General features: G+C 49.7%; 1 protein-coding gene across 12 annotated transcripts in view; it reads left to right on the forward strand.

Annotated features, from left to right (window-relative positions):
* The window catches only part of TSNAXIP1 (translin associated factor X interacting protein 1), a 25,769-nt gene continuing 11,118 nt past the window's right edge, over positions 1 to 14,651 (forward strand). For 6 of the 12 annotated variants that reach the window (XM_054534991.1, XM_054534989.1, XM_054534990.1 and 3 more), the window contains exons 1-3: positions 165 to 325; positions 8,098 to 8,197; positions 8,438 to 8,578. In XM_054534991.1, the coding sequence (XP_054390966.1) occupies positions 279 to 325; positions 8,098 to 8,197; positions 8,438 to 8,578 (288 nt within the window). In that variant the 5' untranslated portion in view covers positions 165 to 278. Of the gene's footprint in view, positions 326 to 8,097; positions 8,198 to 8,437; positions 8,579 to 14,651 lie in introns of all 12 variants that reach the window. The other 6 variants (XM_024233734.2, XM_024233736.2, XM_054534999.1 and 3 more) reach the window with 2 other exon arrangements.

A 14,651-nucleotide genomic window follows, 5' to 3' on the forward strand; every position in this document is an offset into this window, starting at 1 on the left:
CTCCCCATGGCCTCTGTTCAGCCCCCTGCCTCGGTTCTGGTACCTGGGGTCAAATGGTCTGTAGTGATTGACTCTCAGGGCACCCGCTGCCGGGTCCCAGTCCACCTGTGCTACTTTATCCTCCTCCCAGCCCGCGGGAGCTAGGCTCGGGGGCGTGGCGCATCCCTGACTCCGCCCTCGCCGCGGGGGCCTCTGGGGCCTGGTCGCCATGGCGACGGGCTGTACACTACCACAGCTTCCCAGGCCGCGGGTGCTGATTGCCCGCCTGCCCGTGGGTCATGGCCTGCCAGCAGTCGCGGTACCACAGCTTCTCGTCCGCGTCGAGGTACGCGCTGGCAGGGATGAGGGCAGAGAGGAGGGTTTGAGTACTTCTAGAGAGGGAAATGGCACTTGATCCGGACTTCTGCACCTCCTGCTGGCCTCTGACCATTGATCTAGGGCTCCAGCACCACAGAGTCAATGGTTGCAGGAACGGTTGGAATCAGGCTGATTTAGCCCAGTGAAGACGTTACATGCTAGCAAAAGGGCAGGCGCACTTTATCATTACTAGTAACAACCAGCTTGTATTGAATGTACTATATGCCAAATGCTTTATATACCACATTTTAAAATATTTTATTTTTGAGACAAGATCTCGCTCTGTCGCCCAGGCTGGAGTGCAGTGGCACTACTACGGCTCACTGCAGCCTCGACCTCCCGGGCTCAAGCGATCCTTCTACCTCAGCCTCCCAAGTAGCTGGGACTACAGGCATGCGCCACCACGCTCGGCTGATTTTTGGGTGTTTCTTTATTCGTTTGTTTTTTGTAGAGACGAGGTTTCACCACGTTGCCCAGGCTGGTTTCGAACTCCTAGACTCAAGCGACCCTCCCACTTCGACCTCTCAAACTGGGATTACAAGCGTGAACCCCCACACCCGGCCTACGTACCATATTTAGTCCTCACAACAACTGTATAAAATAGTAATATTACCATTGTACAAGTAAAGAAATACTTTAGAAGCCTGGAGAGATCATCCTCTGGGTAGCTTCTGCCTGTACTCAGATGTATATATAGCCTCTGGGTACTGCAAAATATGACCAGCTCCATCAGCCTGGAGAGCCATATATACGGATTAAAACAAAAATTTTGGCTAAATCGTTTTCTAGTTTTGGGACTTCAGAGAAGACCCTTCAAGTTCCAGGCCTCAGCTTATATATCTCAAACATGGGAATGATACAGTCCACCCCACAAACATTGTTGGGAACATTTAGGCAGAATATGTGAAGCTCTTGACACAGCTCTTGTATGTAATAGGCACCCAGTAAGTGTTGAATGAATGTAGTGTCCCCCATTCTACTCATTCCCAGTGGAAGAAAAAAAAAAAAAACACCACCCAATCCCACCTAAACTCTCATCCTTCAGGGTCTGCTGCCTTGACAGAGAAAAGCCTACGAAAGTCCCTAAGAGGCCGGGCACAGTGGCTCACGCCTATAATCCCAGCACTTTGAGAGGCGGAGGCAGGGGAATCACCAGGTCAGGAGATCGAGACCATCCTGGCTAACATGGTGAAACCCGGTCTCTACAAAATACAAAAAATTAGCCGGGCGTGATGGTGGGCGCCTGTAGTCCCAGCTACTCAGGAGGCTAAGGCAGGAGAATGGCGTGAACCTGGAAGGCGGAGCTTGCAGTGAGCAGAGATTCTGCCACTGTACTTCAGCCTCAGCAACAGAGCGAGACAACGTCTCAAAAAAAAAAAAAATTAGCTAGGCATGGTGGCGGGCACCTGTAATCCCAGCTACTTGGGAGGCTGAGGCAGGAGAATCGCTTGAATCAGGGAGGCAGAGGGCAGAGGTTGCAGTGAGCCAAGATCATACCACTGCACTCTAGCCTGGGCGACAGAGTGAGACTCCGTCTCAAAAAAAAAAAAAGGAAAAAGAAAAGAGAGAGAGAGAAACAGAATTGTTACCCAGCACAGGAATAATTTAGTAAACTGCCATTCTCTATGAAAAGGATATGAAGCAGACCCAGAAAGAGAATCCCCATCCATTTTAAGAAAGAAGCACAGGGCTGGTCATGACGGCTCATGCCTGTAATCCCAATACTCTGGGAGGCCAAGGTGGGAGGATCACTTGAGGTAAGGAGTTCAAGACCAGCCTGGGAAACATAGTAAGACCCAGTCCCTACAAATAATAATAATAATAATAATAATTTCAGCTACTCAGGAGGCTGAGGCAGGAGGATTACTTGAACCCAGGAGTTCGAGAGAGTGCAGTGAGCTGTGATCGCACTAGTGCCCTGTAGCCTGAGCAACAAAGCAAGACCCTGTCTATTAAAAAAAAACAAAACAAAAAACGCCGGGCGCGGTGGTTCATACCTGTAATCCCAGCACTTTGGGAAGCCAAGGCGGGAGGATCACAAGGTCAGGAGTTCGAGACCATCCTGGCTAAAACGGTGAAACCCCGTCTCTACTGAAAATAGAAAAAAATTAGCCGGGTGTGGTGGCGGGCGCCTGTAGTCCCAGCTACTCGGGAGGCTGAGGCAGGAGAATGGCATGAACCCGGGAGGCAGACGTTGCAGTGAGCCGAGATCATGCCACTGCACTCCAGCCTGGGTGACAGAGCGAGACTCCGTCTCAAAAAAAAAAAAAAATGGCTGGGCGTGGTGGCTCACGCCTGTAATCCCAGCACTTTGGGAGGCCGAGGTGGGTGAATCACGAGGTCAGGAGATCGAGACCATCCTGGCTAACATGGTGAAACCCCATCTCTACTAAAAATACAAAAAAAAATTAGCCGGGCGTGGTGGCAGGTGCCTATAGTCCTAGCTACTCAGGAGGCTGAGGCAGGAGAATGGCGTGAACCCGGGAGGCGGAGCTTGCAGTGAGCCAAGATCTCGCCACTGCACTCCAGCCTGGGTGACAGAGCGAGACTCCGTCTCAAAAAAAAAAAAAAAAAAAAAAAAAGCACAACCAGGCACGGTGGCTCACCCCTATAATCCTATTACTTTGGGAGGCCAAGGCAGAGCAGATTGCCTGAGCTCAGGAGTTCAAGACCAGGCTAGACAATATGGCAAAAACCCTGTTTCTAATAGCAATACAAAATATTGGCCAGGTGCAGTGGCTCACACCTGTAATCCCAGCACTTTGGGAGGCCAAGGTGGGCGGATCACGGAGTCAAGAGATCGAGACCATCCTGGCCAACATGGTAAAACCTCGTCTCTACTAAAAATACAAAAATTAGCCGGGTGTGGTGGCTTGCACCTGTAGTCCCAACTACTCAGGAGGCTGAGGCAGGAGAATCGCTTGAACCCAGGAGGTGGAGGTTGCAGTGAGCCGAGATCATGCCACTGCACTCCAGCCTGGCAGCAGAGCGAAACTCCGTCTCAAAAAAAAAAAAAGAAAATCAGCCAGGCATGGTGACTTGCGCCTGTAATCCCAGCTATTCCGGAGGCTGAGGCACGAGAATCGCTTGAACCCAGGAGGAGGAGGTTGCAGTGAGCTGAGATCTCGCCACTGCATTCCAGCTGCCTGGGAGACACAGCAAGACTCCGTCTCAAATAAATAAATAAATAAATAAATAAATAAATAAATAATACAGGCCGGGAGCAGTGGCTCATGCTTGTAATCCCAGCACTTTAGGAGTCTGAGGTGGGTGCATCATTTGAGGTCAGGAGTTTAAGACCAGCCTGGCCAACATAGTGAAACCCCTTCTCTACTAAAAATACAAAAACTAGCCAGGCGGTAGTGGCATGCACCTGTAATCCCAGCTACTCGGGAGGCTGAGGCAGGAGAACTGCTTCAACCTGGGAGGCGGAGGTTGCAGTGAGCTGAGATCGGGCCACTGCACTCCAGTCTGGGCAAGAGAGTGAGACCCTGTCTCAAAAAATAGTAAATAAATAAAATTTTAAAAAATGCAAACATCATTAATCTACCATATTCCTTATTCACCAGTATTTAGTGATGTTGGGCCAGACTGACTGTTTCTCTTAGAGACACCGTGGGTGTCCTCATCCTTTCCCTTTAAAGAGGGACAGCATGATGGATAGCCTAGACCTTAGCACTGTGGAACATGTCATCAGGACCCTCTGCAAGGGACCTTCGAATTGTGCATTTTCCTGGGGCAGGTTTCTCCTCCCTATTGGCTTTTCTCCTTTCACCCTCATAACCCTGGCACTTGATGGATGGAACTCAGCAGCTTGCGTTCACTGAATACCAAGATACACCCCTGACAAACCCACTGCCTACTACCACTTAAATAACAGAGCTTGAGGCCGGGTGCAGTGGCTCATGTCTGTAATCCCAGCACTTTGGGAGGCGAAGGTGGGCAGATCATGAGGTCAGGAGTTCTAGACCAGCCTGACAAACATGGTGAAACCCCATCTCTACTAAAAATACAAAAATTAGCCAGGCGTGGTGGTGCTCACCTGTAATCCCAGCTACTCGGGAGGCTGAGGCAGGAGAATCACTTGAGCCCGGGAGGCAGAGGTTGCAGTGAGCCAAGATCATGCTACTGCACTCCGGCCTGGGCAACAGAGCCAGACTACGTCTCAAAATAAATAAATAAATAAATAAATAAATAAATAAATAAATAACTGAGTTTGGTCCAGCTTTGAGGTAGAAATATAAATGTTTCCCATTCCCCTCTGAGGGTTACCATAAAATATTTAACATAATACATCTTAAGCCTTTTTTTTTTTTTTTGAAATGGACTGTCTCGCTCTGTTGCCCAGGCTGGAGTGCAGTGGCATGATCTCAGCTCACTGCAACCTCTGCCTCCTGGGTTCAAGCTATTCTCCTGCCCCAGCCTCCCGAGTAGCTGGGACTATAGGCGTGTGCCACCACGCCTGGCTAATTTTTTGTATTTTTAGTAGACAGGGTTTCACCGTGTTAGCCAGGATGGTCTCGATCTCCTGACCTCATGATCTGTCCACCTTGGCCTGCCAAAGTGCTGGGATTACAGGCGTGAGCCACCACACCCAGCTCAAGCATCCTAAGCTTTTTGGATAAGTGTACAGGCCCTAGCAGGTGTTTGGTTTGCCTTGTTTTAAGTCTGTTTTATAATGTTGTCTCCTTTGATATTCAAAACTAACAACGTCTGTTACCTACTGAACTTTTCCATTCAACAGCTTCTCAGAATTTATAGAATTCCCCAATTTTCTTGCTTACCTTGCCTTTCCTGGTGGTTCCAGCATGAGCAAGAACAGAGTTTGGAGAATTAATTATTATTATTATTATTTTTTTTTTTTTTGAGACAGAGTCTCTCTGTGTTGCCCAGGCTGTAGTGCAGTGGCTCCATCTCGGCTCACTACAACCTCTGACTCCTGGGTTCAAGAGATTCTCCTGCCTCAGCCTCCCGAGTAGCTGGGACTACATGGGCCCGCCACCACACCTGGCTAATTTTTGTATTTTTTTAGTAGAGACAGGGTTTCACTATGTTGGCCAGGCTGGTCTTGAACTCCTGACCTCGTGATTTGCCCACCTCTACCTCCCAAAGTGCTGGGATTACAGGCTTGAGCCACCACACCCGGCAAATAATAGATTAGTCTTGATAAGAAGGTATTGATTTAACCCAGTGAGCACTTGGGGTTGATGTGTTGTATCTTGTTGGTCTCCAAGACTGTCTCACACCCAAACTCATCTGGGCAGACACTCTTCCTTCTCCTCACTGACTGCTTACTCTATGTGTTTTGCTCACACTTGTCCAATGTTGAGAAGCAATAGAGGACTAGGGTTTGGAATATTACCACTCCATGGACTATAGCTGAGGAGCATTACAGGGCAGTTTCTCAACTGGGTTCACATTAGGGCTCTCAGCTTCCCTGGAGTTTGGGTAGTCCTAATCCTACTTTTAAGAGCAAAGACACCGAGGTTCAGAGATATTAAGCGGCATGCCCAAAATCACCAGCAAGCAAGAGGAGTGAACACAAGATCTATCTGGCAACATAAATCACACACCCCCACCCCATGGATTGTTGGAATTACTTCTTCCTTTTGTTCCACCTGAGCCTGCTTGCCCACAGTAGCCCTCCCTGTTGGTCCCCAAATGCCTTCCTAGGATGGCTGTTCTAAGAGGCTTTTCCTGTTCTACTGTCATAATGAACATCTATGCAGTTCATTGCTGTTTACATGGTATTTTGCATATCTCATTTTTTTATTTATTAAAAAAAAAAAAGGCCGGGCACGGTGGTTCACACCTGTAATCCCAGCACTTTGTAAGGCCGAGGTGGGCAGATCACGAGGTCAGGAGATCGAGACCATCCTGGCCAACATGGTGAAACCCATCTCTACTAAAAATACAAAAATTAGCCAGGCAAGGTAGTCTGCACCTGTAGTCCCAGCTACTCAGGAGGCTGAGGCAGGAGAATTGCTTGAACCTGGGAGTCGGAGGCTGCAGTGAGCCGAGATCACGCCATTGCACTCCAGCCTGGGCAATAGAGTCAGACTCTGTCTCAAAAAAAAAAAAAAGAAAAAAAAATTGGCTGGGTACAGTGGCTCACGCCTGTAATCCCAGCACTTTGGGAGGCCAAGGCAGGCGGATCACCTGAGGTCAGGAGTTTGAAACCAGAAATAAAAATAAATAAATAAATAAATAAATAAATAAATAAAAATAGAGGCAAAGTCTCACTATGTTGCTTAGGCTCGTCTCGAACTCCTGGGCTCAAGCAATCTGCCCGCCTTGGCTTCCCAAAGTGCTGGGATTACAGACACGAGCTACCACGCCCAGATGCACATCTAATTTTTTTTGTTTTGCTTTCAGACAGAGTTTTACTCTGTCACCCAGGCTGGAGTGCAGTGGTGCGATCTCGGCTCACTGCAACCTCCGCCTCCCAGATTCAAGTGATTCTTCTGCCTCAACCCCTTGAGTAGCTGGAATTAGAGGCACCCGCCACCACACCCAGCTAATTCTTTTTTAAACTTCAGGCCGGTCGCGGTGGCTCATGCCTGTAATCCCAGCAGTTTGGGAGGCGGACGTGGGTGGATCATTTGAGGTCAGGTGTTCAAGACCAGCCTGGCCAACATGGTAAAACCCCATCTCTACTAAAAATACAAAAATTAGCTGGGCATGGTGGCAGGGGCCTGTAGTCCCCGCTACTCAGGAAGCTGAGGAAGGGAAATTGCTTGAACCCAGGAGGTGGAGGTTGCAGTGAGCTGAGATGGCGCCACTGCACTCTACCCTGGGTGACAGAGTGAGACTGCGTCTCAAAATAAATAAATTAATAAAATAAATTTCACAACTATGTAAGATAGGCAAAGCAAGAGTTGTCTCTGGCCGGGCGCAGTGGCTCATGCCTGTAATCCCAGCACTTTGGGAGGCCAAGGCAGGTGGATCATGAGATCAGGAATTCAAGACTAGCCTGGCCAACATGGTGAAACCCTGTCTCTACTGAAAATACAAAAATTATCCATGCGTGGTGGCAGCTGCCTGTAATCCCAGCTACTCAGGATGCTGAGACAGAGAATTGCTTGAACCCATGAGATGAAGGTTGCAGTGGGCCGAGATCGCACCACTGCACTCCAGCCTGGGTGACAGGGTAAGATTCCGTCTCAAAAAAAAAAAAAAAAAAAAAAGAGTTCTCCCCCCTTCTTTGTGAAGAAACCAGGCTGAGAAATATTAAATGACTTGCTTGAGGGTGGTCCTATTAGAACCCCATGTCAGCCCTTAGACCCTATCAGCCACAAGTAAGTGCAGGATTCAGACTCACACCCCAGATCCTGGACCCCAGACCCTGTGCTTCTTGTCCTACAGCACCTGCCCTTTGTATCACAGCCCCAGAGTGTGCCAGAGTTGTGTACGTGAAACCAATATCACAGCCACAGTTGAACACTGAACGGAAGTATAGGCCCATGGGGTTCTCTGGGTTCATGGGGAGGATGTCCTGCTGCTGCAGTAGTTGGTGAAATTTTGGTGATGAAAATAATGTTTTTGGGAATGTAAGCAAATGGTTTGGAACCAAGGCCAGGGACTTGCTTGGCAGTTTCTCTGGGAATCCGGAGGCAGCACTGGGAAGACCCAGAGCCCGGCTCGGGGAGACGGCTATGCCTTGTGGATCTAGGAAGGATGGGGGTTCTCTTCCCACTCTGGACTCTGTCACCCACCATCAGCTTTCTCTTCTCTGTGCAGATTACAGCCACGGCCTTCAGGAGTGACCATAGACGAATCCTTTCTCACAGAAGACAAGAGCACCCAGAATCGCAAGCTTCTTCAGAAACGAAGGACACTGGTTAGTGACAGTGTTGTTTTGGAACCCCAAATGTCAGCCCCCAGACCCTATCCGTCTCCCTTCCTGCAACCCAATAGTACCACCCACCTGAAACATGCCCACCTGAAACATGCCCACCAGAGTGGCTTCTTCTCAGTCAGAGAGTGTGGCTCAGAGAGGCCAGGCCCACCAGGCTTTGGGGAGAAGGGTGTACACTGGCTGCCTGCTCCTCATCTGAAAAGCCTTCCTGGATCTCCCTAGGCAGAGAGAGAACTCGCCTCTGCCCACAGACATCCCTCCCGTGCAGCTCAGCATTCTGCAGCGGACGTCACTTCTCACCCCTCCCACCAACACACCAGGCACTGTGCTACCTACTGGGACGGTCACACCAGATCTGCCAAGGTCCTTCAAGGCTGTGACTGTATCTTTCTGTCTTTATGGCCCTAGAATCTAACAGGCTACCTGAATGTCTGCCAAATGTTGATAGCTCCATAATTGCTGAGTAGGTGTGTGAAGGCAGGAGGAAATAGATGCGTCTCTACCATGTTCACTCCGGATCTCTCCGCCACTCCTCTTTTTTAAAGTTTGTATATAAAAATGAATGCTGTACCAAAGGTATCAGAAGAGAAATGAAATTTAAATTAAAAAAAATTATTTTTTTTTAATTTAGGCAGTGACTCATGCCTATAATTACCCAGTACTCTGGGAGGCCAAGGCAGGCAGATCACCTGAGGTCAGGAGTTTGACCAGCTTGGCCAACATGGCGAAACCCCATATCTACTAAAAATATAAAAGTTAGCCATGCATGGTGGTGCATCTGTAGTCCCAGCTACTCAGGAGACTGAGGCACGAGAATCGCTTGAACCCAGGATGTGGAGGTTGCAGTGAGCCGTGATCACACCACTGCACTCCAGCCTGGACAACAGAGCAAGACTACATCTCAAAAAAAAAAAAAAAAGAATGCCGTCTTTTTTTTTTTGAGACAGGCTTTTGCCTGTCAGGGTGCAGTGGTGCAATTATGGCTCGCTGCAGTCTCAAATGCCTGGGCTCAAGTGATCCTCCCTCCTCACCCTCCCAAGTAGCTGGAACTACAGGCACATGCCACCACACCCAGCTAATTTTTTTGGCAGGGGGGACAGAGTTTTGCTCTGACACTCTGGCTGGAGTGCAGTGGCACAAACACAGCTCACTGCAGACTCCACCTCCCATACTGAACCAATCCTCCCACTCAGCCTCCTGAGTAGCTGAGACTACAGGAGTGCGCCACCACACCTGGCTATTTTTTGTATTTTTTGTAGAGGCAGAGTCTAACTATGTTGCCCAAGCTGGTCTTGAGCTCCTGTGCTCAAGCTATCCTCCTACCTTGGCCTCCCAAAGCACTAGGATTACAGGTGTGAGCCACCATACCGAGCTCAATACTGTTTTTTTTTAATTTTTAAATTTTTTTTTTGAGATGGAGTCTTGCTCTGTCACCCAGGAAGGAGTACAGTGGCGCGATCTCGGCTCACTGCAACCTCCGCCTCCCAGGTTCAAGTGATTATCCTACCTCAGCCTCCTGAGTAGCTGGGATTACAGGCGCACACCACCACACCTGGCTTTTTTTTTTTTTTTTTTTTTGAGATGGAATCTCGCTCTGTCACCCAGGCTGGAGTAAAGTGACGCAATCTCGGCTCACTGCAAGCTCCGCCTCCCGGGCTCACCCCATTCTCCTGCCTCAGCCTCCCCAGTAGCTGGGACAGACACCCGCCAACACGCCTGGCTAATTTTTTTGTATTTTTAGTAGAGATGGGATTTCACCGTGTTGGCCAGGATGGTCTCGATCTCCTGACCTTGTGATCCGCCCGCCTCGGCCTCCCAAAGTGCTGGGATTACAGGCGTGAGCCACTGTACCTGGCCCCAATGCTGTCTTATTAAGTACTTTTGGGCTCTTGTTGATATGATCATAGGATTGTTATTAATCAGCAAATAGCCATTGTCCAAATCTCATAAAATAAAAAACACATTTGAGTAAACTTACAGCTCTGGCTCACAGGGGAACGGCATGGTCTGTATGGTGGTTTTCCTTCTGTGACCATGACCCTCGTGGGGAATTTGGAAACACATGGGCCACACACTTTGTGGGGCTGGGGACTCCCAACACCCCTGCGGGAGTGACTCCAGGGAGGAGAAAGGGGTGGTCAGTATGGATTATTCGCAGAGACCAAGCGCAGCCCAAAAGACCTGATGACTAGCGGAGAGCTCTGAGGCTCCCGGGCAGCCTTCTCAGCTGCCACTTTCTGCGGGCCAGGCTTTTTCATTCTCACTTTCTTTTGCGCGGCATCAACCACCAGGGGGCAGTGTTCCCTCCCGCCGTCCCTCCGGGGCCGCCTTCCCGTTTTTACCTACAGGGGGAAGCAGAGAGCACGGAGCGCCGGGGAGCACTGCGTTCCAGCCACCCGGGCGGAGATCCCTCAGCTGTTAATAACCTAGCCAAGACGCGGCCCTGGCAGCTGGTTCTCCAGCTTCCACTCGCCTCTGCAAGCAAAGGAGGGTAGCCACATTTTCTCTCGGTAGAAACAGTATACAGAACACGAGGACTGGTCTTTTTTTTTTATACTAATTAATTAATTTATTTTTTGAGACGGAGCCTCGCTCCTCGCCCAGGCTGGAGCGCAGTGGCACAATCTTGGCTCACTGCAACCTCCGCCTCCCAGGTTCAAGCGATTCTCCTTTCTCAGCCTCCTGAGTAGCTGGGACTACAGGCACGTGTCACCACATCTGGCTAATTTTTTGCGGTTTTTTTTTGTTTGTTTTTTTGAGACAGAGTCTTGCTCTGTCGCCCAGGTTGGAGTGCAGTGGCGCGATCTCGGCTCACTGCAAGCTCTGCCTCCCGGGTTCACGCCATTCTCCTGCCTCAGCCTCCTGAGTAGCTGGGACTACAGGCGCCCGCCACCGCGCCCGGCTAATTTTTTTTGTATTTTTAGAGACGGGGTTTCACCGTGGTCTCGATCTCCTCACCTCGTGATCCACCGCCTCGGCCTCCCAAAGTGCTGGGATTACAGGCGTGAGCCACCAAGCCCGGCCATTTTTTTGCGTTTTCAGTAGAGACGAGGTTTCACCGTGTTAGCCAGGATGGTCTCGGTCTCCTGACCTCGAGATTTGCCCGCCTTGGCCTCCCGAAGTGCTGGGATTACAGGCGAAAGCCACCGCGCCCGGCCAAGGACTGGTCTTTTACAAGTCTGAAAAACGGCAGGGCGCGGTGGCTCACGCCTGTAATCCCAGCACTTTGGGAGGCCGAAGTGGGTGGATCACCTGAGGTCAGGGGTTCGAGACCAGCCTGGGCAACATGGTGAAACCCCATTTCTACTAAAAATACAAAATTAGCCGGGCGTGGTGGTGCGTGCCTGTAGTCCCAGTTCTTCGGGAGGCTGAGGCAGGAGAATTGCTTGAACTCGGGAGGTGGAGGTTGCAGTGAGCCAAGATCGTGCCACTGCGCTCCAGCCTGGGCAACAGAGTGAGGCTGTGTCTCAAAATAAGTGAATAAATAAAAACAAACAATAAAAAATAAAAGTCTGGGCCGGGCGCAGTGGCTCACACCTGTAATCCCAGCATTTTGGGAGGCTGAGGCGGGCAGATCACTAGGTCAGGAGTTCAAGACCAGCCTGGCCAACATGGTGAAACCCCATCTCTACTAAAAATACAAAAATTAGCTGGGCGTGGTGGCATGCGCCTGTAATTCCGGCTACTCGGGAGGCTGAGGCAGGAGAATCACTTGAACCCAGGAGGTGGAGGCTGCAGTGAGCAGAGATTCTGCCACTGCACTCCAGCCTGGGTGACAGAGCGAGACTCAGTCTCAAAATAAATAAATAAATAAAATTCTGAAAAACAAGGCTGGCTCACACCTGTAATCCTAACACTTTGGGAGGCCAAAGAAGGAAGACTGCTTGAGACCAGGAGTTTGAGACCAGCCTGGCAACACAGGGAGATTTCATATCTACGAAAAAGATTTTTTAAATTAACCAGGAGTGGTGTTGTGCCCATGTAGTCCTAGCTACTCGGGAGACTGAGGTGGGAGGATCTCTTGAGCCCGGGAGTTTGTAGTTACTGTGAGGTGTTATTGGGTCATTGCACTCCAGCCTGGGTGACAGAGTAAGACCCTGTCTCTAAGAAAAAAATAAAAAATAAACTCCCAGGTGTCTTCCAGGGTTATTTTGTGCTTTTATAAAAATTAGGCTGGGCATTGTGACTCAAGCCTGTAATCCCAGCACTTTGGGAGGACAAGGTAGGAGGATCTCTTGATCCTAGGAGAGTTCGAGAAGCCCAGCGTGGGCAACATAGTGAGACCCTATCTCTTTTTTTTTTTTTGAGACAGAGTCTCTCTCTGTCGCCCAGACTAGAGTACAGTCGTGCCATCTCTGCTCACTGTAGCCTCTGCCTCCAGGGTTCAAGCAATTCTTCTGCCTCTGCCTCTGGAATAGCTGGGATTACAGGCGTGCACCACCAGGCCTGGCTAATTTTTGTATCTTTAGTAGAGACGGGGTTTCAACATGTTGGCCAGGCTGGTCTCAAATTCCTGGCCTCAGGTTATCCACCTGCCTCCACCTCCCAAAGTGCTGGGAATCAGGTGTGAGCTGGGCGCAGTGGCTCACACTTGTAATCTCTACTAAAAATACAAAAGAACCGGGCGTGGTGGCAGGCCAGCTACTCGGGAATCTGAGGCAGGAGAATCGCTTGAACTCAAGAGGCAGAGCTGCAGTGAGCCGAGATCGCCCTACTGCACTCCAGCCTGGGCAACAGAGTGTGACTCCATCTCAAATAAATAAATACATACATACATATAAACATACATACATAAATAATTACATCCATTTTGATAGTCTTTTTTTTTTTTCTGAGATGGAGTTTCACTCTTGTCCCCGCGGCTGGAGTGCAATGGGTCGATCCCAGCTCACTGCAACCTCTGCCTCCCGAGTTCAAGCGATTCTCCTGCCTTAGCCTCCTGAGTAGCTGGGAATACAGGCGCGCACCACCATGCCTGGCTAATTTTTGTATTTTTAGTAGAGATGGAGTTTCACCATGGTGGCCAGGCTGGTCTCAAATTCCTGACCTCAAGTGATCTGCCCACCTTGGCCTCAAAGTGCTAAAAGTCGCACACCGTGGCCTCCCAAACTGCTGGGATTACAGGCATGAGCCACTGTGCCCGGCCAGAATGGCTAATCTTTACTGAGTTCCTAGCAAGTACCAGGGTCCATGTAAAGCACACATTATGCTTTCCCTCTTTTTTTTTTTTTTTTTTTTTTTTTGAGACAGAGTTTTGTTCTTGTTGTCCAGGCTGGAGTGCAATGGTGTGATCTCGGCTCACCGCAACCTCTGCTTCCCGGGTTCAAGGGATTCTCCTGCCTCAGCCTCCCAAGTAGCTGGGACTATAAGCACATGCCACCACACCTAGCTAATTTTTTTTTTTTTTTTTTTGAGACCAAGTCTCGCTCTGTCGCCAGGCTGGAGTGCAGTGGCGCGATCTTGGCTCACTGCACACTCCACCTCCTGGGTTCATGCCATTCTGCCTCAGCCTCCCAAGTAGCTGGGACTACAGGCACCCACCCCACGCCCAGATAATTTTGTTTTTGTATTTTTATTATTTATTTATTTATTTATTTATTTTGAGACGGAGTCTCGCTCTGTTGCTCAGGCTGGATGGAGTGCAGTGGTGTGATCTCCGCTCACTGCAAGCTCCGCCTCCCAGGTTCACGCCATTCTCCTGCCTCAGCCTCCAGAGTAGCTGGGACTACAGGTGTCCGACACCACACCCGGCTAATTTTTTGTATTTTTAGTAGAGATGGGGTTTCACCGTGTTAAACCAGGAAGGTCTCGATCCCCTGACCTCGTGATCCACCCGCCTTGGCCTTTCAAAGTGCTGGGATTACATGCATGAGCCACCGTGCCCGGCCTAATTTTTTTGTATTTTTAGTAGAGACGGGGTTTCACCGTGTTAGCCAGGATAGTCTCGATCTCCCGACCTCGCGATCCACCCACCTCAGCCTCTGAAAGTGCTGGGAATTACAGGCGTGAGCCACTGCGCCCGACTATGCTTTCTCATTGCATCCTCACATCAATACACTGTGACGAAGACTACCATCATCCCTATTTTACAGACGTGAGCACTAAGGCTCAGAGAAGTTGTGACATAGCTAATAAGGGACATTTGAGACTTAACCCGTCTTCTCTAACTCAAGAACCCACAGTCTTAATTATGAACCATGTTGAGAGATGTTTGTAAAACACATCAGGGCTGGCCAGGCGTGGTGGTTCACGCCTGTAATCCCAGCACTTTGGGAGGCCAAGGTGGGTGGATCACGAGGTCAGAAGTTCAAGACCAGTCTGGCCAAGATGGTGAAACCCCGTCTCTACTAAAAATACGAAAATTAGCTGGGCATGGTGGTGGGTGCTTGTAATCTCAGCTATTCGGGAGGCTGAGGCAGAGAATAGCTTGAACCCG

This window comes from Pongo abelii, chromosome 18, assembly GCF_028885655.2.
Source record: "Pongo abelii isolate AG06213 chromosome 18, NHGRI_mPonAbe1-v2.0_pri, whole genome shotgun sequence".
NCBI lineage: Eukaryota > Metazoa > Chordata > Mammalia > Primates > Hominidae > Pongo > Pongo abelii.